Source organism: Ovis aries, chromosome 11, assembly GCF_016772045.2.
Source record: "Ovis aries strain OAR_USU_Benz2616 breed Rambouillet chromosome 11, ARS-UI_Ramb_v3.0, whole genome shotgun sequence".
In the NCBI taxonomy this organism is placed as follows: Eukaryota; Metazoa; Chordata; class Mammalia; order Artiodactyla; family Bovidae; genus Ovis; species Ovis aries.
In genome coordinates, this window is record NC_056064.1 from 46585311 (window position 1) to 46610614 (window position 25304).

General features: G+C 41.1%; 2 protein-coding genes across 5 annotated transcripts in view; both read left to right on the top strand.

Moving 5' to 3' along the window:
* EFCAB3 (EF-hand calcium binding domain 3) overlaps positions 1 to 10783 on the top strand; it is a 152759-nt gene extending 141976 nt beyond the window's left edge. For all 3 annotated transcript variants that reach the window (XM_060395751.1, XM_027974361.3, XM_060395752.1), the window contains 3 exons: positions 171 to 355; positions 3751 to 3873; positions 9275 to 10783. In XM_060395751.1, coding sequence (XP_060251734.1) covers positions 171 to 355; positions 3751 to 3873; positions 9275 to 9601 — 635 coding nt within the window. In that variant the 3' untranslated portion in view covers positions 9602 to 10783. The remainder of the gene's footprint in view (positions 1 to 170; positions 356 to 3750; positions 3874 to 9274) is intronic.
* A 3342-nt stretch (positions 10784 to 14125) lies between these two features.
* METTL2A (methyltransferase 2A, tRNA N3-cytidine) lies at positions 14126 to 25030 on the top strand. Of its 2 annotated transcripts, XM_004013011.5 has the most exons (9): positions 14126 to 14241; positions 14445 to 14536; positions 16433 to 16788; positions 17878 to 17927; positions 18265 to 18325; positions 19893 to 20032; positions 21886 to 21992; positions 23332 to 23397; positions 24262 to 25030. In XM_004013011.5, the coding sequence occupies exons 1-9, from the start codon at positions 14132 to 14134 to the stop codon at positions 24438 to 24440; spliced, it is 1161 nt and encodes a 386-aa protein (XP_004013060.2). In that variant the 5' UTR covers positions 14126 to 14131; the 3' UTR covers positions 24441 to 25030. The 2 variants fall into 2 exon arrangements, with proteins under 2 accessions (XP_004013060.2, XP_012041674.2); XM_012186284.5 differs by having other exon boundaries at positions 22247 to 25030.
* Positions 25031 to 25304: the final 274 nt, after the last annotated feature.

Here is a 25304-nt window from a genome sequence, read left to right on the forward strand (position 1 = left end):
CACCTGGATACAGCTGAAAGTCTGCGGATGGGTGGGGTGGTGGGAGCAGGAGAATGAAGAAGGGATGGCAGGGCCACTGAGGAGATGAACAGGCAAAGGGCAAATTAGGCATCACGGTTATGTCTTCTACGGGAATTTCTTCTTACATTTTTTCGTTTTTATATTTTCAGAATGCAATCCTCCTTCAGATAGCCCATATTCAAAAATACCCATCTTTCCACTGTTTCCTAATGTGGATGGAGTGGTAATGGGAAAGCCATTCAAAGACATACAGAAATTAGAAATGCTGAAGAGAAAGGAACCTCTGAATTTCTTTGAGAACTATTTTTTCCATAAAAAAGACTGGAAAACACAGGTGAGATTTGGATTATGTCATATCAGTTCAATATTTAGGTTTTTTAAGTTCTAACTTAACAGAACTAGTAATGTGCTTCTTAATGACAAATATTTTCAGTCATGATATTTCAAACCAGACTCCATAGCCATGTTCCTAAATTTAAAATCCAGGTGTAAAAGGCTTCCCTCATAGCTCAGTGGTAAAGAATCCACCTGCCAATGCAGAAGACGCTTGTTTGATCCCTGGGTCAAGAAGATCCCCTGTAAAAGGAAATGGCAACCCATTCCAGTATTCTTGCCTGGGAAATCCCATGGACAGTGAAGCCTGGCAGGCTATAGACTATGGGATCACAAGAGCTGGACATGACTTAGCAACTAAACAACAACAATAAATATTTCATTTAATTTAAACAAATCATTAAAATTGCTAAAAAATGTATAGTACTATAATTCTAATCTAGTCTATTATAACATCTAATCTAATGTACTATAAATGTTGATTAGAAACCAAGGAATGAAACTTTCAAGTTTCAGGGACTTCCCTAGCAGTCCAGTGGTTAAGACAACATGCTTCTGCTGCAAAGGTCATGGGTTCAATCCCTGGTTGGGGAACTAAGATTCTGCATGTTGTGTGGCACAGTTAAAAAATAAAAAATAATTTTAAAATTCTACATGGCAAAAAAGTCACATTTGCAACTCATACATCAGAGAGCTTCAAAGTGATTAGAAAAAACTAACCTATATAAAAATGAGCAAAAGATATGAGCAGACAGTTCTCAAAAACATAAAAAGGTACTCAGTCTCACTCTTCATAAAAGATCCAAATTAAAACTACCCTGAGACGTTATCTTTCCATGTTTGATTGCCCAAGACCAAAAAGCTGGAAAACACATGGGATATAAGACATAAGAGAGATAAAAGAGAAAAGCATACACATTTTATTAAATTTTACATATACCTGGGAAAATGAAAACCCAAAGAAGCAATCAGAATTAAACATTTATATACTGAAATAAAAAAAGAAGTACTGGTTTGGAGAGTATCAGACAATAAGAAATAAAATACTACACCATGCTAACATGGAAGATGAGGAGGGTGGTGCTCAGAATGAAAGCTAAGTTCTTTTTATTGTTTGGGGAGAGGCTTACGATATTGATTAAATCTATAATTTGTTGCATTAATTGTAAATATTAAAAACATGAAGATAATCAGTAAAAACTAAAATGAATATTGCCAAACCATAGAGGAATAAAAAAATAAGAAAAAAAAAAGAGAACATGGGAAAATAGAAAGTATGAAACAAAATAGGCAGAAAAATCCAAATATATCAGTATCACAAGAAACGATTAAAGACACTAGTTTAAAAAAAAATAATAAGGGGAAGGGAGGGAGGAAGGAAGAAAGAATTATTTTCAAGTTTAAAAGAAAGGGTGCTGATTTTTTTTAAAGTAGTTTTAAGATATATATCTTTTTACCTAAATTATGACCCAGAAACTTGAAAATAAAGGGACAGAAGAAGATATATCAGGCAAATACAAATCAAAATAAGCTGTTATCCATTTATTGGAGGGGGGAGAGAAAATTTAGGCAAAACATAAAGATGCTATTTAATGGTTTTTAATAATCAGGAGAATCTTCAAAATAAAACAGACACAAATTCACTGATAAAGAAAACAAACTGTTTACCAGGAGGGAGAAGGATGAGGACAGGAGCAAAATAGGTAAAGGAGATTAAGAGGTACAAACCACTCTAGATATAAAACAAGTTACAAGGATGTAGTGTACAATACAGGAAGTATAGCTAATACTTTATGATAACTTTGTATGGGATATAATCTATTAAATGTTGAATTACTGTTTGTTCATTTGAATCTAATATAGAAAGTGAACTATGCTTCAATTTAAAAAAATTTTTGATCATCAGGAAGATAAAACTATTCTGAATCTGTATGTACGTAACAAATTGACAGATAAGGTGATATTTAACAGAATAAGAAGGATTAGCTTTAGACTTTTTAGGTATTATACATGGTAAAAATAAATATTAAATGAATAAGCAAGTCCATAATCACAGTGGAAGATTTTTGTCATGCCTCTTCAGAAACTGATAATGCAAAGGAGCAGTAAGGAGGGGGGATCAAATCCTCTTACAAAAATTTAACTGTTTCTGTAACAGGAAGATAAACATGAAACTATAGCTTGATGGAGAATTGGAATCTATAAGTATCTGTTTCAAGATGTAAGAGATGAGCACTTTTATATCCAGGAGGAAGAACCCTTAGAACTCTGGTTCTCAATCTTGGTTGTACAACAGAACCCCCAGGGAGAGCTTTTACAGTCCTGCTGTCCTGGCCTCAACTCTGTCTAGTTAAATCGAATCTCTGGGAATGGGGCCTTGGCCTCAGGACTTTTTAAAGTTCCACTATGCATCCAAAGCTGAAAACCACTGCTTAAAGAGAAACTGAAGATGTTTGAAGATGTAGAAGAGAGGCAAGACTGGCTAGGCCCAGTGCAAAATGAAAATGTAGGTCCCCTTGTCCAAAAATAGTTAAAAATTTAAAAACAGCAACGTAAAACATCAAACCAAACTCAGGGCCCTTCTAAAGACAAGGCCCTGTGTAATTACACAAGTCATACACCCATGAAACCAGCGCTGGAAAGAAGTAAATTGAAGGGAGGTGAATAAATAATGATATACAAAGAGACCTTGAAAATTAGGAAAAACTTTCACATATGAGAGGGAAGGAGGAAAAAATGAGTTAAAGGATGGAAAAATCCTAAGGTGGAAAGAAGAGCAAAAAGAATTCATGTTAGATAAATGTGAAGAGACAAGATCATTAGCTAAGGGAGTTTAAAGGTTTGGTTTTCCAGCAGCCGCTGTGAGAGCTATAAGATCTGCAAATGAAGAAAAGTAATGTCAAGCAGTACTGAGAACCTGGATGAGCCTGGGTCATACACATTTTCAAAGAAAGCAATCTGCATATTTATATGATTTCCATCAACACTGTTCAGCAGTCCAGGAACAGGGAAAAACAGATGGCTGGTTTCCTGTGAGAATTTTGGAAGTAGTCCAGGTTGTGCTCTGTGGAGGGCACAGTCATTTTCAATGCTTTGCAAGTTTGAGTGAGGATGGAGTTGGTGCCTCTCTACTCCCTACATCCATCCCAAACATAAACCATCCTCTGGTCTATACTTGTCTTGTGACTAGGCTTCACTATTAAGAGAGTTTGCTTGATGCCATTTACACATGGCACTATACCAGGTGCCTTGAAGCAACTGACAAGTGGTGTAGAAATAATCTTATAAATCATATACACACCCTTTCATAATACAGTATATTTCTGTGTATTTTGTCTTTGTTATGCAATTCAACTTAAATATGTTACTCACCTTCTTTTTTAAATGTTTATAAAGGCAGCAAATATAAAACCTGTTGACCCTACCTCAGGCTACTCAACTGATATCCTCACCATTGATCAAATACTCAAGAGAAAGCAGAACTGGACAGTGGCTGATGCAGCTGCTATTAAACCACACGTGAGTATTCACTGTTGAATGCCTTCCCAGAAACCATGGACAAAAACGTTTTCCACTTCATTACTACAACCATAGAACTTCCCTGGTGGCTCAGCGGTAAAGAATCTGCTTGCAATACAGGAGACATGGGAGACCCGTTTTATCCTTGGCTCATGAAGATCCCCTGGAGGAGGAGATGGCAGCCCTCTCCAGTATTCTTGCCTAGAAAGTCTCATGGACACAGGGGCCTGGCAGAGGGCATGGACCCATGGGCATGGGGTTGCAGGGCGTTGGAAATGGCTGAGCACATACACACTACAACCATAAAACCAAGATTTTTTTTTTTCTGTTCTCTGTCCTTAAGACCAGATCATTTCTCCTTTGGAGTTGTACCCAGCATCATTTCTGGGGCATTCATTTGTTTCATGCTGGAGACAGCAACTAGTTAAGGTAGTAAACCAGCAGTCACGGTGAGGGTTGTACTCAGGGAATTGTGATGAGTGACTGAATCTTTATTATGGCAGCTAAAAGAATAACAGTAATAGTAGTTTAATTACGTTTCCTAGGTACCAGGAGTGTGCTCTGTACGCACTCTACAAGTACTTTATAGGTACTAATTCATTTACTTACCACAACAAACCTTTGCATTAGGCACTGTTACTCCTTGTCATTTTTATGCACAGAGAGGTTATTACATGGTTTGCCCAAAGGCACACAGCTAGAAAGTAATAAAACCAGAATTATAAGCATAGGTACCTTGGATTCTGTAGAATCCACACTTTAACCGCAACTCTGTACTGGGTGTCTGCTTTCGTGCCCTCACTTCTTAGCAACTTTTGTCTCCCAGAAAGAAACTGTGGTGTATTTATTTTATGCCAGCTCCCTTCTGCATTTGACACTAATGATCAAGCTCTCCAAGACACATTCTACTTCCTTAGCCTTTACAATGGGGCTTCCCTGGTGGCTGAGATGGTAAAGAATTGGGAGAAGGAAATGGCTACCCATTCCTAGTATTCTTGCCTGGAGAGTTCCATGGACAGAAGCTTTGTGGGCTACAATCCAAGAGGTTGCAAAGAGTCAGACACAACTCAGCAACTAACACTTTCACTTTCTTAGCCTTTACAATGCATCTTCAATTCTATGTGTCTCTCTGTATCTTTCCTCTCTCTTCTTTTTCCTGAGGTTCACCCTTTTTTTCTATAGTTGAAGTACAATTGATTTGCAGTGTTTGAGGTATACATCAAAGTGATGCAGTTATACATACACAAATAAATATATCCTTTTTCAGATTCTTTTTTATTATAGGTTATATAAGATATTGATTATACTTCCCTGTGCTATAAAATAGGTCCTTGTTTTTTATCTATGTATTTTATATATAGTGGTGTATATCTGTTAATCCCAAATTCCTAATTTACCCCTCCCCCCTTTCCCCCTTCAAACTTTGGTAACCATAAGTTTGTTTCCTATGTCTGTAAGCCTATTCCTATTTTGTAAGTAAGTTAATCCATATCATCTTTTCGTGATGTCACATATAAGTGATATCATATGTTTGTCTTTCTCTGTCTGACTTACTTCACTCAGTATGATACTCTCCAGATCCACCCATGTTGCTGGAAATGCCCTTATTTCATTCTTTTCTATGGCTGAGTAGTATTCCACTGTATATATATAAACCCACATCTTCTTTATCCATTCATCTGTCCGTGGACATTTAAGTTCCTTAAGTCTTGATATTTCCTAGTTTTCTAGTCTCATCTTACTGCTCTTCTTATTAAACACATTCACTTGTTCAGTAAATATTTATCCAGTGTTAACAAGGTTCTGAGATTAGGAGATACCACAGAATAAAAAACACCGTTCCTACCCTCAATCTTCCTACACTCTGATTCGCCTTGTTTCAGCTGCCACCTATACACCTGATCAGTCATAACTGTCACTGGCCTAGACATCTTTCCAGTACTGCCTCATCTCACTGATTACCTGTTGAGCATATTTACCCTGCTGTCTCACAGCATATCCAGCTGGACGCATCCAAAACCAAACTCATCATCTTACACATCAAACTGGCTCTTCCTCGAGGATTCCATACTACCATCTCCCTAGGCACTGAGACTTGAAGGCCAAGAGCCAACCTTCAGTTCAGTTCAGTTGCTCAGTCATGTCTGACTCTTTGCAACCCCATGAACCACAGCATGCCAGGTCTCCCTGTCCATCACCAACTGCCAGAGTCTACCCAAACCCATGTCCATTGAGTCAGTGATTCCATCCAACCATCTCATCCTCTGTCGTCCCCTTCTCCTCCTGCCCTCAATCTTTCCCAGCAACAGGGTCTTTTCAAATGAGTCAGCTCTTCTCATCAGGTGGCCAAAGTATGAGTTTCAGGTTCAACATCAGTCCTTCCAATGAACACCCAGGACTGATCTCCTTTAGGATGGACTGGTTGGATCTCCTTGCAGTCCAAGGGACTCTCAAGGGTCTTCTCCAACACCACAGTTCAAAAGCATCAAGTCTTTCTTTATGATCTAATTCTCACATCCATACATGACTACTAGAAAAACCACAGCCTTGACTAGACGGACCTTTGTAGACAAAGTAACATCTCTGCTCTTTTACTATGCTGTCTAGGTTGCTCATAACTTTCCTTCCAAGGAGTAAGCATCTTTTAATTTCGTGGCTGCAATCACCATCTGCAGTGATTTGGGAGCCCCCAAAAATAAAGTCAGCCACTGTTTCCACTGTTTCCCCATCTATTTGCCATCAAGTGAGGGGACCGGATGCCATGATCTTCAGTTTCTGAATGTTGAGCTTTAAGCCAACTTTTTCACTCTCCTCTTTCACTTTCATCAAGAGGCTCTTTAGTTCTTCTTCACTTTCTGCCATAAGGGTGGTGTCATCTGCATATCTGAGGTTATTGATATTTTTCCTGCCAATCTTGATTCCAGCTTGTGCTTCATCTAGCCCAGCGCTTCTTATGATGTACTCTGCATATAAGTTAAATAAGCAGGGTGACAATATATAGCCTTGACGTACTCCTTTTCTTATTTGGAACCAGTCTGTTGTTCCATGTCCAGTTCTAACTGTTGCTTCCTGGCCTGCATACAGGCTTCTCAAGAGGCAAGTCAGGTGGTGTGGTATTCCCATCTCTTCAAGAATTTTCCACAGTTTATTGTGATCCACACAGTCAAGGGCTTTGGCATAGTCAATAAAGCAGAAATAGATGTTTTTCTAGAACTCTCTTGCTTTTTCCATGATCCAGCAGATATTGGCAATTTGATCTCTGGTTCCTCTGCCATTTCTAAAATCAGCTTGAACATCTGGAAGTTCACGGTTCGCATATTACTGAAGCCTGGCTTGGGGAATTTTGAGCATTATTTTATTAGCATGTGAGATGAGTACAATTGTGTGGTAGTTTGAGCATTCTTTGGCATTGACTTTCTTTGGGGTTGGAATGAAAACTGACCTTTTCCAGTCCTGTGGCCACTGCTGAGTTTTCCAAATTTGCTGGCATATTGAGTGCATCACTTTCACAGCATCATCTTTTAGGACTTGAAATAGTTCAACTGGAATTCCATCACCTCCACTAGCTTTGTTCGTAGTGATGCTTCCTAAGGCCCACTTGACTTCACATTCCAGGATGTCTGGCTCTAGATGAGTGATCACACCATTGTGATTATCTGGGTTGTGAAGATTTTTTTTGTACAGTTCTTCTGCGTACCACCTCTTCTTAATATCTTCTGCTTCTGTTAGGTCCATTTCTGTCCTTTATTGAGCCCATTTTTGCATGAAATGTTCCCTTGGAATTTTCTCGAAGAGATCTCTAGTCTTTCCCATTCTATTGTTTTCCTCTATTTCTTTGCATTGATCGGGGAGGAAGGCTTTTTTATCTCTCCTTGCTATTCTTTGAAACTCTGCATTCAGATGCTTATATCTTTCCTTTTCTCCTTTGTTTTCGCTTCTCTTCTTTTCACAGCTATTTGTAAGGCCTCCTCAGACAGCCATTTTGCTTTTTGACATTTCCTTTTCTTGGGGATGGTCTTGATCCCTGTCTCCTGTACAATGTCCATAACACAACCTCCGTCCATAGTTCATCAGGCACTCTGTCCATCAGATCTAGTCCCTTAAATCGATTTCTCACTTCCACTGTGTAGTCATAAGGGATTTGACTTACGTCATACCTGAATGGTGTAGTGGTATTCCCCACTTTCTTCAATTTAAGTCTGAATTTGGCAACCATCCTTAAGTTATGTTTTTTCCTCATTCCCCACTTATACTAATCACCAAATCTGGCTACTCCCATTTTCCCAAAGATTTTTCAAATCTGTCCCATTCATTCCATTGTATTGCTATTGCCTAAACTGAAGCCCTCGTTAGGCTTTACCTGGACAACAACTTCCAACCTGCTATCCCTTCCTCACAGCTCCACCTGTTCTCCACACAGCTGCTATGGAGAATGGGTCCTAAGAAGATCCAACCTGTCACTGTCCTGCTTAAGAAATAAATGCTTCCCTCTCGGCAATGGCAGCATATTTCAACTGTATTTTCTGCTCCACACAACTGAGGGTCTCACTGCACTTCCCACAGAAAAGTGTCTCGCTACAGCATGACTTTCCCTGACAAAAGGGGTCTCCCCAACCTCACTGAGAACAAGTCTTAGGCCTTGATTACGGCAACAACATCTGACTTGCCTCTCCTCAAAGTTAACTCTTTAGTGATACGCTAGGGCCTGGACTCCCCTACCAGCTCTGGGATGAATTGCCTTGGAGCATTTGTTATGCTGTCTCCTCTCCCTGGAATACTTTCCCATGGCCACCTAATCCTTAGATTTAATCAAATCCTTGTGGACCTCCGGGCTTCCCTGGTGGCTCAGACAGTAAAGAATCAGCCTGCCATGCTGGAGACCTGGGTTTGATCCCTGGGTTGGGGAGATCTCCTAGAGAAGGGAATAGCTACCCACTCTAGTATTCTGGCCTGGAGAATTCCATGGACAGAGGAGCCTGGAGGGCTACAGTCCATGGGGCCTCAAAGAGTCAAACACAACTGAGCTGTTTTCATTTCATTTTTCTTGTGGACCTCCTTAGCTCAGCATCTTCTGCCTTCCTGCTGTAGGCTGGACAGAGTGCTGTCCTTGGCACTTGTGTTGTTCTAAGAGCCCATCTCCATCCCACATTTCCTCCTTGTTTTAGTCTACCATGTTTTTAAATTCTTATAAAATTTCTTAATATCTCACTACTACTAAGTAATACATTTTCATTGTTCATCCACTGCTAACTCATGTGTCCTCAAGAGGCACTACCTAATATATAAATTCAGTGACATTCAAGTAACTTGAAAAAATAACCTTTGGGGTATCTAGAATTGTGGTCCAGAAACCAAAGATATTTTGCGGTAACTACTATAAACTACTGCTCTCTCACTGCAGGTAAAGAGAGCTACAGAAACCTATAACTTGGGAATTGCCCTTGAGCACCGGAAACAAATGCTAAACCTCTGGCGGAAGATTCGGGGAGATTTGATTGGAATAGAGAGTAAAAATGAGTCCTTTTATGACACCTTTTCTACTTATACATGGTCCTGGAATGTCTGCCAAGAATTACTTTCCCCGAAGGACCTAAAGTTATACGATGCCCACGTGAACAGGAATGCCTTCCACAATTCTGTATTCTCGTCCTCTTCAGATATCAGTGAATGTGACACAGACACAGGAAGAAAAAGAAAACGGAAAGGCTTCAAGGGCTTTCGACAATGAAACTATGTTTTCTAAACAGCTCATCACAAACTACTTTTTCATAGATATCAAAATTATTCTTGCTTTCGTCTAATACATCCTCAGCAGCTGGAAACATTGACATCTTTTGCATTCTGACCAGTAAAAAAGTTTAAGTCATAGTATGGTTTCCCTTTCCTAATTCTTAACTGGTAAATAGATGCCTTGGGGAGAAGGCAATGGCACCCCACGCCAGCACTCTTGCCTGGAAAATCCCATGGACAGAGGAGCCTCGTAGGCTGCAGTCCGTGGGGTCGTGAAGAGTCAGACACGACTGAGCGACTTCACTTTCACTTTTTACTTTCATGCATTGGAAAAGGAAATGGCAACCCACTCCAGTGTTCTTGCCTGGAGAATCCCAGGGACGGGGGAGCCTGGTGGGCTGCCATCTGAGATCGCACAGAGTCGGACACGAATGAAGCGACTTAGCAGCAGCAGCAGCAGCAGCAGCAGATGCCTTGGGGTGATTTCTCTAGCAACCAGCTGCACTCTGCTGCCCCCACCTGGGGCACCTCAAAGCTGCCTGGGCCTTAGCAGGAAGGATAAAAGCAAAGATGGTACTTAACACAGGGCTGCTCTCTGACCTCCTAACAGCCCTCTCAACAATAAGTATCTGAGTTTATGTGACTTAGTGGCATTCTTTTTATTTTTTTTATTGCTTGTGAAAGAGGCCAGAAGCAACACAAGAGAATGACCTTTCAGTTTCAGGGAACAATTTTGCCATCCCCCAGGGAACCTTGATTAGATATGGGTTTTCCTAAGGATCCTAATCCTGATCCCTTGGATTACTCTGAAAAACAACTGATCTCACACCCTCTTTCTTGGTGAGGGGTTGCAATTTTTTATTATGGAAAAATATAAACACCATAACATTTATTATTTTAACATATTTAAGTGTATATAATCCATTACCTTTTCTCTTTTCTAAAAAAAGGAAAACACATGTTCCACACTGATGGAGACAGTGGCTTATAATGTAAAATTATAACATGCCAGGAACAAGTAATGAAGATAGTGAAGGCTCCCAAAACTGTTCAATGAAATAAGCCTGAAGTAATTTTGTGTTACCTTGAATATTCAAAACTGTCTAAAAATATTTGCCATTCTTTATAATTTTTATGATTGGGACAAAAATAAATAGCATTTTCTATCCATAAAACAAAATTCAGTTTGACAAGTTTTTTGGGTTTTTTTTTGCTATGGCTGTGTAAGTATAACAAGAAAACCTAAGAGATTTCATTTGGATGCCAAAATATTAGAATTCCTGGGATATTTCCTTGGGTCAATGGGCTAACAGAACAGAATATTTTTAAGTAGATCTGTCCTGGAAAATCTAGGATAGCTTCTATTAAAATTATTCTTAACAGAAAAACATTCTATTAAATTATCACACACTGTTGACAACAGCATAAGTTGGCCTCTCTCTGATGGAATGCAATATAGCAACAGGTACTCAGCCAGTTCACTAGTTATTTCCTGAGCTGCATACTGTGTGCTGGATCCTGTTCTCGGACCTAGATGTGTAACCGTGAGCAGACAGATAAAATGCTCTGACCAAAGACTGAGGGCAGGAGAAGGGGGCAACAGAGGATGAGATGGTTAGATAGCATCACCAAATCAATGGAGTCTGAGCAACTCCAGGAGATAGCAAAGGACAGGAAAGCCTGGCATGCTGCAGTCCATGGGGTCACAAAGAGTCAGACATGACTTAGTAACTAAACAACACAGAGCTTCGTAACAGAGCTAATTTTAACCATTGACTCAGCACTTCCACTTCTAGAAATTAATCCTAAAGAAATAATAATGAAGGTACAAAATGATTTAGTTATAAGGATTTTTCTTATGGTGAATTTTTAGTAGTAAGAAACAAAGTAGCCTAATTGTCTGATACATCATGGTATAACTATCCAAAACAACACAAGGGTCATTAAAATGATGTTGTAAAAGATACTTCAAATAAAAGGATAATATTCACAATTGCAAAGCTCCTAAAAGGAATGAGAGAACTTTATGGAGTTGTTCTAAAACTTAATTATGGTTGAACCCAGGTCTCCAGCATTGTAGGCAGACTCTCCCGTGTTAGCCACCAGGGAAGCCCCTAACTATGATGGTGTTGCACAAATACATAGTTTTATGAAAACTCATCAACCTGTACATTTTAAATGGATGAATTTAATTGTATGTCAACTTTACCTCAGTGAAGCTGTAAAAAAGCAGGGAGGGGCACAAAGTAGTTTGTTCTAAAACTATTTAACTTAAAAATTATTTCTATAAACAAGAAACACTGGAAGGATATAAATCAAAGTGTCTAATGTGCTAAACTAAGGGTGGGGTATGATATTTTCTTTTCTTCTTTTGCCTTATATATATCTTCTAAATGTTCTACAGTAATCTTATATTTATTTGCAATAAGGAAAAAACATCACAAAAGCTGTTTAAAATTTGACATTGTTAAACCAACAATATATAGGACTGCTACAAAGGCTGTCCAGGGTCGATGAAATGTTAAAAGAGAGCAAATTAGGACAGTAGGCTCCCTTCACCCGTCTTCAGTTCCAGAGCACATGCTTACACAGCCCAAAACTTTCCACTGATTGGAACTGAAAGAAAAGCCTGAAACAATTAACTACCTCAGTCCAGGGTTAACACTCAAGGCCATAATCCAGAATGAAATTTCTCAATCTTTCCCTGCTTTGAACCCCTGCCACCCACTGAGCTGGGAGAATTCTCATTACTCACCAGCAGAGGGACCCTTAGCTCCTCTGAAAGGTAGTTCTTGCTGACTCTACAGCCTGATACCATGAAGGACTCACAGATGTCGTCCAAATTCCTCTGAAATATTATTGTAGGTGCTTCAAAAGATGGAGAAAAATGAGTTTTACAGGCCAACCAAAGGTAATTGTATAAAAGTTAAGATTAGGATACTTTGTCACATCTTAATGAAAGGCCCAACTTGCTTGACACTTTAAATGACTCTAATTGCAACTAATATAGCAAGTAACTTCAAGTGAAGACAGTGTGAGCTATCTGGAAGAAAATATGCAATAGGACTGTTGACCGGCACCACAAATCTTTCGGTGTGGGGAGAGAGAAAAAAAAGAAACCTGTAGATGACAGAACAAGATATCAAGAATAAATATGAACCAACCACCTTATCTACACAACCGACCTTGAGAAAAGATAAAAATTCTTGTACTTGCTTTTTGGAAAGGAGCTTTTGTTCAAAATGTTTCAAAAGACCATGAGAATAGCAAAACAGTATTGTTTCCAAATAAACTACAAGTTCTTTACTGTCATCTTTTTTATTCACTCCTGTATTTTTCTTTGTGATTTAGGGTTTGTTTCCTTTTTTTTTTTTTTTTTTTGGAGGGAAAGTTATAGAATCATCGCTCCCTTTGGTTTTGCCTATGGAAAGACGGGTTTCCCTGGTGGCTCAGTTGGTAAAGAATCCTCCTGCAATGCAGACTCAGGTTCAGTCCGTGGGTGGGGAAGATCCCCTGGAAAAGGGAATGGCTTACCCACTCCAGTATTCTTTCCTGGAAAATCCCACTGACAGAAGAGCCTGGTAGGCTACAGCCCATGTGGTCGTAAAAGAGTGAGACACGACTTAGCGACTAAACCACCACCACCACCATGGAAAGATTCAGCAATAAGCTATCACTGGTTACCAGTGTGTTAAACCTAGAACTATATTACTTAAATAACGAATCCCTTCTCTTCTTCCAAATGGTAGTCATCCCTCTTCTGGAAATCTCAATTAACTTTATCTTATATTGACAGCATACTTCCTTCTTTTGTAAGTTTGTGGCAATTATCGAAACAAATGTAAGGCTGGAAATGTATTAATTATATATATGTATGTATTACAATTCTGATTGTGCAAATAAGCTTTCATATGGATAATTCAAAAAGTTAGGTGGTGGGGTTATACTTTTAAACTTGTCCTTGGATATGTGATTTGACGGTTAAACTTCGTGTTCTCAAAATTCATTTCATATCCTTCTCCAGAAAAACAGTGTGGATATCAACAACACACACACACACACAACACACACTTTTTTCTTTCCTTTTTCACACTGTGAAAAGCTGGAAAACTGCCCTATTTCCTCGCCCTGCTTGCTATTTTTCTCAATTATTTTGGCCACTACTCTACAGTAAATCGAGGTAATTATCTAATTATTAAAGTGATTCAAAATTTTTTGTCTTACAACTTAAGAGAAACTGGGGACCTGTTAGAGCATCCTAGAATTAGGAGGCTCAAGTGGAACGTCTACCACTTTCTGGCCCGCCTGTTGAAGGACTAAAGACTCCGGGGCGAAAACCCGCTGACTCTCCTTCCCAAATAGCTCCATCCCACCAGGCAGAGTCCGAAAGCCGCCTCAACGGGAGACTTCATGACTGCCCCACCCGGCCTCCGTGTTTTCCCGCCCAGACCTTGCGATTTCCGAAAGGGGTGTGGCCTGCAGAGCCTTCGCGCGTGAGGGGAAAGTAGGTGTTTCCGGTTCCGGTGTCATGGACGGCTCCTTCCCTGAAGGCGATCCTGCAGCCGTCTGCGGGAAGAGGCAGCAATTCGGGAGCCGGTTTCTGAGCGACCCCGCTCGCGTCTTTCACCACAATGCCTGGTAAGTGCCCTACCCTTCGCCCGGCCTGCGGTTCGCCCTGTCCCAGCGCCGCAGAGCACTCTGAGAAGGCCCTGACCGCCGACCAGAGTCCTGCGGACCTACTCTTGGCCCTCTCCTCCCACGGAAGAGGCGCTTCGGGGCCAGCGACTCCCTGCCCGCGGCGAAAACCTGAGGCGCCTACGCTGCCCATTTCATTTCCCCAGGGACAACGTGGAGTGGTCGGAGGAGCAGGCCGCGGAGGCAGAGAGGAAAGTCCAGGAGAACAGCACTCAGCGGGTGTGCCAGGAGAAGCAAGGTGCGCCCAGGTGGACCCTCAGTGGTAATGACAGCCTGCGTACTGCTGGACATGCTCTCCGGAGAAGCCAGAGAACCGAGGCCCCGAGAGTCTTTGTTACTGGTCTGATACAGAACTCTGGGATAGAACGAGAAGGGGAGGGGTTGGGCAAGGCTGGGAAAGGGCTGTGCCTTGACATCTTGTTAGGGCATAAAGGGTGTTTTGGTTTTGCTTTTTTGTTTGGAAGAGGATAACTGTATCTCGATAGCGTTTTCTAGTGACTTAAGTCTTTCATTGGTGGCTCAGGTGATAAAGCGTCTGCCTACAATGCAGGCGACCTGGGTTCAATCCTTGGGGAGGGAAGATCTCCTGGAGAAGGAAATGGCAACCCACTCCAGTATTCTTGCCTGGAAAATCCCATGGATGATGGAACCTGGTAGGCTACAGTCCATGGGGTCGCAAAGAGTCGGACACGACTGAGCAGCTTCACTAAGTCTTTAATTATGTTGACTAGACCCATATCAATATGACTGACCTGTGGCAACATGATTGTCTTAGAGAATATTCTTTCTACATCATTACATTTTGCCCGAGGAAATGTTGCTATTACAGCTGGATTCAAGTGGTCAGATTCTAAATGATGGGGGGTGAGGGGTGGCTGGCTAACAAATCGTGAGTTATGTGTCTTTTCCTTGTGTGGTGGCTATGAGGTGGTAAGGCTTCTGCAAAGGAAAGGTGGATGAATCAGAGTGGAAATAAGTCTGGCCAAAGAAAAAGAAGCCTCTTCTGAAGAGGTGGATGATTTCACTGAAAAATATTCCTAGTTAGTAAAACTAGAACTGGTTGGGCCTGTGTTCTAAGTGACAGTTGAAGGTGGCACTAGAAATTGCAGAGTAGTACCCACAGAAATATTTCTGAACAAGTACAAGAGTCCAGTTATGAAATATTAACCTTACATAGTTTGACAAAGACTACATCAAAGCAAATTAAGGTTGAAAGGGATTTTGAAAATCATATAGTCCAATATCCTCTTTTTACAGTTAAAGAAACTTGGACTTCAGGACATTAAGTGCCTTGCCCAGAGGTAAGCAGTTTAGTTAGTAGTGGTAGAATTGAGATCCAGTTTCTTAGGTTTTTATTCTTCTACTACACTAGTCAAAGCTCTGTATTGGCAAGGAGCAGAAAGCTAAAATCTAGTTATAAGCCAGTGTTATCTCAAAAATAAGAAGTAAAATTGAAATCTAGGACTGCCTTGATCACCTTGAATAACACAGGTTTCTTTTAAATAGTCCATACTTGAGTCTGTCCTGTCCTCTATCATCAGATCTCTTCTTATCGGAACACTTTTCCTCTTGTCATCATTTTCTGTTTCCATGCTTGGTATCTGTTAGTAGTGAATTCATTTCTGGGCTCCACACTATAAAGAACCACAGACTCAGGAATATAATGTAAAGAAGATACAGTATCATACCTGTATTATAACCATTGACTTCACATGGGGAATAACTGAAGAACCTGGGACATTTAGCTTGTAAAAGAGGTTTTAGAAAGGGAAATAATGGCCCTCAAATACGAAAGAGCTGTTCTGTATGAGAAATAGTAGGACCTTTTGACCAGAAATGATTAGACAGGTTTTTTGCTTAATATTAGGATTTCCCAATAGTTAAGAGCCATCTAAAGATGTGGGAGGAGAATTGATAGGTAGTAAGTTTTCTGGCAGAAGTTGAAACTCCCTGGAAGGACAAGATAGAGAGCAAAGTCAAGTGTGATAGGACCAAATGACCACCAGCTCTGAGACTGAGGCTCTACTTGAGTATAACTTTTCATATAAAATTTGGTGAAGCAGGGTGATAATTTATATTGTATACAAATAAAACTGAGAGATGGTTCTTAAAATTCTTTCTTAAATATTTACAGCTGATTATGAGGTCAACGCCAACAAATATTGGAACAACTTCTACAAAATCCATGAAAACGGGTTTTTCAAGGATAGACATTGGCTTTTTACTGAATTCCCAGAGCTGGCACCTAGCCAAAATCACTTGACGAATTTGCTCTCAGAGAATAAGAAGAATGAAGTATATGAATACTATAGAAGTGGTGAGGATGGATCTGATTTAACAATAGAAGAACAGCATAGTTGTTCTTCTGTTAGCCTTGGAGATAAGACACAGCCACTTCTTATGGAAGAGAGTGTAACTCAGAAACTCCATCACCTGGAAATCTGTGCTAATGAGTTTCCTGGATCCTCTGCCACCTACCGAATGCTCGAGGTAACCTCCCTTTATTGTCCTGGCAGTGGGATTAGTGAGGCTGTCTTATGCACAGAGGGTGGCAATAGAGAGGCTGAGCCCCAAAGTAACTTCTGATGATGACGCTGACTAGACTTACCTCCTTTTTGTTGGCCTGGAATCACCTGCATTTTTGAGCTATTGAAATGTCCTAGATGCAGACCAGATGCCCTGGTCATGACAAACAAAGATAAATCAGCTGAGGTGCTACCTGGGAACATTATATTCTGTCCAAAAGTTGTAGTGTCCTGCTAACCCTGCCATCTGGTAGAGAGTCCCAGGTCAGAAGACAGCTTCTTTTACTTCTGATACAGTTATGAGATGGAGAGGTTAGTTAGGATGGTGCCTGCTTTTCAGATGTGGGAGATTTCTTGCCTTCTCAGTCTGGATGTGTGGTAGAGGCTCGGCTAGACCTGAAAAAGAAAAGTGTGCACTGTAAAGTGAATATTCACAAAAGTGACCACACACGCCACCAGAAGCTGATTAGTTTTGGGACTGAGTCCTCTGACATGACTTTGTGTTGGTCCCTGATCCTCCCCAAGTGGAATGGGACTTCCGCCTCATAGTTATTACTGGGGTTAATTGAGATAATGTCTATATAATGGCTGAGGATGGTGTCTGACACACAGTACGCTCTGAGTAAATGGTGCTGTTTTCATTATTACCACACCCAGCACTGAACTTAGGACAGTGTTGCCATGGTTCCCTTCATGACTTTTTCAATCCAGTCTACTAGAAACATTTTTCCAGTAATGGTATAGTGGAGCTCAGTAAGAAAATACTCTGTTTACAGGACCATTTGCCCAAACTCAAAAAGTAAGAGCAGCCCATGCTCTTTTTCCACAGGCCAGGTCCCATCCTGCTGATAAAAGCCCATACTCTCGTCTACTATGGCTACCTCTTTAAGGGTTCCTGAGGTCACGGGCAGGGAGTGTCATGATTAGCTCTAGTCACTACACCTTTCCTAATACAGTAAGACAAATTGTCTATTGTTGATTATTTATTTACTTTAGGGAATTAATTCCTTGGGAATTCTGTGATTAATAGTTCATTTCTGATTTCTGTCTACAGGTTGGTTGTGGTGTGGGAAACACAGTCTTCCCAATTCTACAAACTAACAAGTAAGGTTTGTTGTAGTCTTAACAGCACGTCAGCAAAGAAAAAAGTGATGCATTGTTGTTTCTTGGAACTCTTAGTATAACCGAATGGTAACAGCAATTACTGGGAGCTGTGGGTTACAGGAGATTAGATGTCTACATTATCCAATTATGGATTGTTTTGACTTAATTGACTTATAAGTTGTCTTTGTCATCAGGGAAAGTAGTGAGTGTTAAACCTGTTGCTTTGTTAACATGTGGTGCCTTTGATATTTTAACTCTGCTGCATAGTGTAGAGAATCGACATCATCCAGTTTGTAATCTAATGCCTCTGCTGTGGTTTTTTTCCTGCCCATTTCAGTGACCCAAGCCTCTTTGTTTACTGTTGTGATTTTTCTTCCACAGCTGTAGAACTGGTCCAGGTAAGTCCAGTGCTCCTATCAGTAAGTTTCACTGACTTAAGGGGAAAAGGGCCTCATAAAAATCAAGGTCTCAAACTATTTGCTTATTGTGCTGTGGTCTGCAATAGCCTGGAGTAGAGGAATTGGCTAAACGTGATGATGGAACCTGCTGCTTTCCTGCTGTGGAACGTTGGGCAGGTCTCTTGACCTTCCTAAACTCATGTTTTAAGGATTGAAATGAAATGATTGTTTCATTTAGGATTGAGTTACAAGTTACAGAAACTTGTAGACAAGCGCAGCTAATTAAAGGGAATGTCATAGATCTCAAGGGCATATGGTGTAGCCAGGACTAAAACTCAGCCCTGACAAAGTGTCAGGTACCAAAGGCACGCTGGTGAGATGCTGGCACCCCCTTCTTTTGTCACAGCGCCTCCCTCAAGGTCATGGTGTTTTCCCTCTCATTGCCCATTTGCCTTTTGCTTGCTTTTTTCCTTTGCAGCCCGGTTTTCTCTGATAGGTTTTTCCTGGTTTTATACATGGCCCAATGTACTTGCCCATCTCAGTCCCTTATAAGTCTCCCCTCTTCAAGTGTTCCCAGAACCTCACCTGAATGACAGTGTCTTGATTCCAGAGTCCCCAGAAAGTCTGATTGACTCAGATCAGCTGACTGTCTACTTGTCCTGTTAATTAGCTGTGACCAGTGAGGAACATGGAGAAGGCAACGGCACCCCACTCCAGTCCTCTTGCCTGGAAAATCCCATGGACAGAGGAGCCCGGTGGGCTGCAGTCCATGAGGTCTCAAAGAGTTGGACGTGACTGAGCAACTTCACTTCCACTTTTCACTTTCATGCATTGGAGAAGGAAATGGCACCCCACTCCAGTTTTCTTGCCTGGAGAATCCCAGGGACGGAGGAGCCTGGTGGGCTGCTGTCTATGGGGTCGCACAGAGTCGGACACGACTGAAGCGACTTAGCAGCAGCAGCAGTGAGAAACAAAATCACAGTTTTGGAGAAGAGAGATAAGGATAGGGAAGTTACCCTGAATGTGTGTTGCAATCATATAAGTGCCAAGTTCTAACCACTGGACCACCAGGGAATTTCTGATTCTGAAACTGTTCTTAAGGGCCAATATCAGATGAATAGTGAGACTTTTTAAAATTAGTTTAATGATAATAAATTGTAGGTTAAATCTTCCACATCTGGAGAGAGAGATTTTCCTGGAGAATCTATGATCTGTGTAATATGCTGTAGTGGGAGTTGCTTTAAATCATGCTTTTTCAATATGGTTTGTTTTCCTACTTATGAGGTTTCTCTTTGCCCTTTTAGTCACTTACCTTCCTCATTTTTTTCCAGTCCTCAGATGTGACTCCTAATCAGAATAAAGACTAGAAGTAAAGGCGTCAGGAATGTACCATTTTAAACATACAAGTGGGATTTCACAGGCTCCCTTAGCCTAAGAGTAACAATGTTTGCTGTAATGACAAGAGCTATCTCCCTCAGTGGGAAGCAGCAGGGATTATGTTTAAAGCAAGATGGTTTTTCTTGAGGCTATATGAACATTTTCTAACCTCTCTTCCATCTGTCTGCAGACAAATTCAGCATATGACCCTTCTCGGTGTTTTGCCTTTGTTCATGATCTGTGTGATGAAGATAAGAGTTACCCAATGCCTGAGAATAGTCTTGACGTCATCATCCTTATATTTGTTCTCTCAGCAATCATTCCAGACAAGTAAGTTTTAAGTCCCTTAACCAGTAGCATAGCAAAAACAAAGCTTTGATCGGGAACCTTGATCTCAGAGTTGGAACCTTGATAAAGATGATTTCATTAATGTTCTGATAGACAGGAAGAAGCTATTTCATTCTAAGCAACAGAGGCTTGTCAGCCACTTTTCTTAAGTTTGTCTTGGAGTCCACGTTGGACTCCAAGCATCTAACCCTCTGTCTGTTGACTGCAGTGGTCGGTTCTCCTTATGATAATGGTCTAACATCTCCAGAGAATAAGGGAGTCACCTTAGTGGGTGTGCGGAAAAATTTCCTGTTGATGATCACACAGCATGATGTCCTAGAACTGTGAATGCCACAGCTATTCAAGAACATCCCATTATTGGCTTTTTAAATGCTTTAAATAAACCAGGCTTATTAACAGCACAAAATATACAGTGAAACTTAACTCATCAAGTGTTCTCCGATATTTAAGTTCTTTGGAAAACTTCTCTAGTAAGGAGAACTCCATAAAATCAAGATTAAAGGAAAGTGGATTGGTTTATCTTAAAAGATACCATTAAAGGCTGCTGGACATAGGCAGCCAGTCATCCCAATGAAGTTGAAATATTGTCTCGAGGAAGCGGCATCAGTCGGGGTGCTTTGAGGGGTGGGGTGTGATTGACTTTCTCTAGCCCACATTTCCTCTAGGATAGCACTGTGTCACTTGACCTGATAGGAATATTGTGAGTATGAAATAAGGGCGGTGGAAGACAGCCCAAACAGCCTGGCATGGTTTTAAATATTAATTGCAGAAGCGTACATGCTGTAAACTCTGTGTAGTTTCATTGATTTGTATATTGGCTGTGCTGGGTCTTCGTTGCTGCTCACACTTCTCTCAGTTTCACAGAGCAGGGACTACTCTGTAGTTGCAGTAGACGGGCTTCTAATTGCGGTGACTTCTCTTGTTGCAGAGCCCGGGTTCTAGAGCACAGGCTCAATAGTTAAGGCGCGTAGGCTTGGCTGCTTTGCGGCATGTGGGATCTTCCCAAACCAGGGATCAAACCCACGTCTCTTGCGCTGGCAGGTGGATTCTTTACTGCTGAGCCACCACAGAAACCACTGCGTTTTAAACTGACATGGACTGAAACAAAACATTAAAATTAAAAACATTATTCAAAAGAAATTTGTTATTCAGTATTTAATTAGACTTTCATGTGGTTTTTAAGTTCAAAGCATTTATACTTCTTCAATAGTTAAAGCTGAAACCTACACTGAGACTCTATATATGGAAAATGCAGTCGGAAGTGTAGCGCACTCTGCCCAGAGTACTCATTTGCATACAGACTGTGTCACCTTGTAAAGTTCTTGAGATTCAGTCCTCATGCAACAGATGGAAAGAGACAGGCTGTATGCAGAGATCTTGAGCGTAGTGGGCAGGTAGGTGGGTCAACTAGCAGTCTCCTCACTGGGTGGTCAGGGGTCCTTTCAGAGATCCATGGGAGCCCAGTGTGGGGATGGCTTCCCCCTGAGGAGTGGGAAGTGAGCCAGGCAGAGAGCATGTAACTTCCCCCACAGTGGATCCCTACTGAAGGAGCAGCCCTCTTCATACTGAAGGCAGTGGATAGAAGCCACAGTTGTAAGCAGACAGCAGAAGGTATGTACATTAGAGGTTTGGGCGTGAGCTCAGGTTATAACTGAAACAAGAGCATAGGAGCTAAGATTTCAGGGCTGATGTGTCAGTGTTGGGAAGTCCCCTGGCTTATCCAAATAACGCTACAGAGAAAAGGGACATGTTCTTTTTTTGGGGGGGTGGGGGTGCTGTTAGGAGGGGACTCTGTTCTTAAAGAGATCTGATCTTTGTTCCCTGCTGCCCTTCAGGATGCAGAATGCTATCAACAGGCTGAGCAGGCTTCTGAAGCCCGGGGGGATAATGCTTCTGCGAGATTATGGCCGCTATGACATGGCTCAGCTTCGGTTTAAAAAAGGTATTTTTTTTCCACTGTAATCAAAACAATGGCTTTGCCATTAGAATAGTCTCACAAATTAGTGGAATAAAATAGAGACTCTCGAATTATATAGCTCCATACAGAGAGCCATTTAATACATGATAAGAGTGGTATGTTTTAAGTGTGATATGGCAAAAGATGCCATTAAAAAGTTAAAAGACAAATGACAGATTGAGGACAAATATTTCAGTTAATAGAACAGTAAAGACTTAATATCTATGCTGTTCAAATAGGACTGCTGGCAGATTGATAAGGGAAAAGATCAGTGACCCACCCGGAAAACAGATGAGAAGTGTTTTAAAGTTGATTTACTGAAGAACGTATCCAAATGGCCGAAAACAGAACTTCAAGAAAATGGAAACAGCAATGAGATACCTATTGCTGGCTGACTCAGAGAGAGCGATGTTCCTCCATGAAAGGCAGAAATAGGAATGGTTGTGGCCTTTCTTTTAAAGCACCTTGGTGTTATCTGTTCAATCCAACAATCCTTTGGGGATTTATTCAGGAACCAGCACATAGTATGTGTATAATAAGCAAAACCGTGGAAACAAAATGACTGCCTCTGCATAGGGTAATGTGTGTTATCACATGGTGTGGACCCCATACCACTGTTCTCGTTGGGGGTGGACTTGGCTGTGTGACCAAGTGAGAAAAGCATTGTGCGAGTTGGTATTTTACACTTAATCCTGTGTTTAACAGTAGCTAGGGAAAAATAAATAAGATTACTTTGACATTCAAAAGGCGTAGAAGGATTGATTACACATCAGGTTGTTAAACTGAGAAGGTCGGGGCTTAGCAGCAGAAGGGGAAGTGTGGCCTTGATACAAACCAGTTTGTATGGGATCCTGTTTATGAGGGTGCATGTGGACACCGTGGAGAGACGCAAAAGGACAGTCGCTGAAGTGGGAATAGCGGCTGTCTCAGATTTCCTTAAACTCAGCTATATTCCTTGAATTTTTACTGTGTGTTTCTAAAGGGGCAGAAAGCCACCTAAAAGTTGCTTTTGTTTTTAAACAAAGTGTATGTGTTATTTATTTAATGGGGGAGGAAGGAAGGAAACAAGTTATTTTCATCCTGAAGCAGAGCTGTAAAATAAGGGGCTGAGAATTACATGTGTTCACTGACACTGAAATTTGATTATTCCCCTGGAGCTGCTCTTCTCCAAGAGAGACTTCAGATTCCTGCAAAGTACCAGAGTAGCTTAGAAAAGGATCTGTTCTCTGCCCCAGAAATTGATATCTTGATGCACATTTAATTGGCCATGAAATTCACAGAAGTGCTTTAAAGTTTCTCTGGTCTCTACTACATCACTCTGCAGGTCAGTGTCTGTCTGAAAATTTCTATGTGAGAGGCGATGGCACCAGAGTATACTTCTTCACACAAGGTATGACAAAGAAACACTTGTCTTCGTGCTGACAGCCCCCCCAGGACTAATTTCCATATTCCTCCATGTGCTTTCAGAAGTGGCGTCATCTGGCCCGCCCCGCCTACCTTTTGCAGCCTCTTCCCTGCTCTTCCCCACCCCTTAGCCTACCCCCAGCCACCTGGAACTACTCAGTGTTCTCTCAGTAGGCTGAGCTTATATGAGCCTTTGGTCCCTGCCTTGTTCTTCTGCTGCCTGCTCTTCCCCTCCATCACTTTGTCCAAAACAGGACACAGGCTCATTTTGCAAGACTGCACTGTAGCTGTTTCAGCTTCGAAGCTGGGTTGTACCTTAGGTGCACCTGAGTTTAAGTGAACCCATTGCTCCCTGGGTTCCAGGTGTAACTCAGAGCTGCTTTCCTCTGCTGCTTGTCCTGCTGCCAGTTTTCACCCCCACCAGTGCCATATGAATATTTTGTCCCTGGGCCATCTTCAGGTCACATACTTTTCTGAGCCTTTAGTGAGTGATGAAACCTCTCCCCTTAAAAAAAAAAAAAAAGGAAATGGCTTTGACATGTCAGTTTGTGCATATGATTGTAAGATGTACGTAGAACCCTAGAAAATTCTTTCCCATCAGCTAACTCTTAGAAAGGCTTTCCTGGTGCGTTCCAGGCCACCTTTCACACGTGGTTTGCCTTCCTCTGCCTAAACGAGGACTTGCTGCTACCAAGTCACTACTGCGATTGTAGCTAAACCATACTGCCCAAACCACTTAAAGTCTATGAGGCAGGACAGCAGTCTCAAAGAGTACCATTTAGCATGGGGAGTGGTAGACACGGTGCTTTTTCTTCAGGGGAAAATATATAAACATCTGTTTCCAAACTAGATGAACTGGACACACTTTTCACTACTGCTGGACTGGAAAAGGTTCAGAACCTGGTGGATCGCCGGTTGCAAGTGAATCGAGGAAAACAACTGACAATGTACCGAGTTTGGATTCAGTGCAAGTATCGCAAGCCTCTTGTGTCTAGCACTGGCTGTGAGGCAGGCACCACCTGCTGCTGACTCACAGGCTCGCTGGGCTTTTTAAAAAGAACATTCACAAATGGGGTCTTGTTGTTATTGAACCATTCAAAGATTCAAAACAGATTTGAACCTGGGAAGAATTATTTTATATCAAGATTCTAACTGTTTTGCTTCATATTTGTGAAGCCCTGTGATATACCTTTCTCAAGTTTTTTTCTTATGTGGAGATCTCAAAGAATCTTGCCATTTTGTAACAATAATTGAAATGTTATTCGTGGGAATCAGAAATTTATATCCATGTGAAAGTATTATATGATAAAGTGAATGACTGAGTTGCATTAAATTATCTGAGGATTCAGATATATGGACTAAGCAATTGATACATGGAGAGATAAATAAAAGTCTCACTCAGTGATCATCAAGGAAGCAAGCTGGGAAGAACTGCTGGTCTTTGGATGTTTTCCTGACTCAGAAAAACAGCATCAATATAAGGTGCCCCTGTCAAGTATTTGGTTGTGGTCTCTGCTTAACCTTAGTTCCTTGGAATTTTAAGTACTGTTCTCCCCCCAACCCCTGCCCCCATCTTAAGTAACCTGTGTCTAAAAACATTAAAAAGATCTTCACGTTTAGCAAATTGTCTTTTGTGTGTGTGCACGCGCTCTTGTATTTTTGATGCAAAAGAAATTGGGAGAATTTTAGGTATTTCACTTCTGAATGTGATCCTTCCATCCCTTTAATGTGATTGCTGCCCTCCTCCACCTGCTTGATTTATTTTTTTTCTTCTTTTTTAAAGAAAGTATTTGGCTGCTCTGGGTCTTAGTTGTGGCACACAGGATCTTCCATCTTCATTGCAGCATGTAGAATCTTTTTTAGTTGCAACACATGGGATCTAGTTCCCTGACT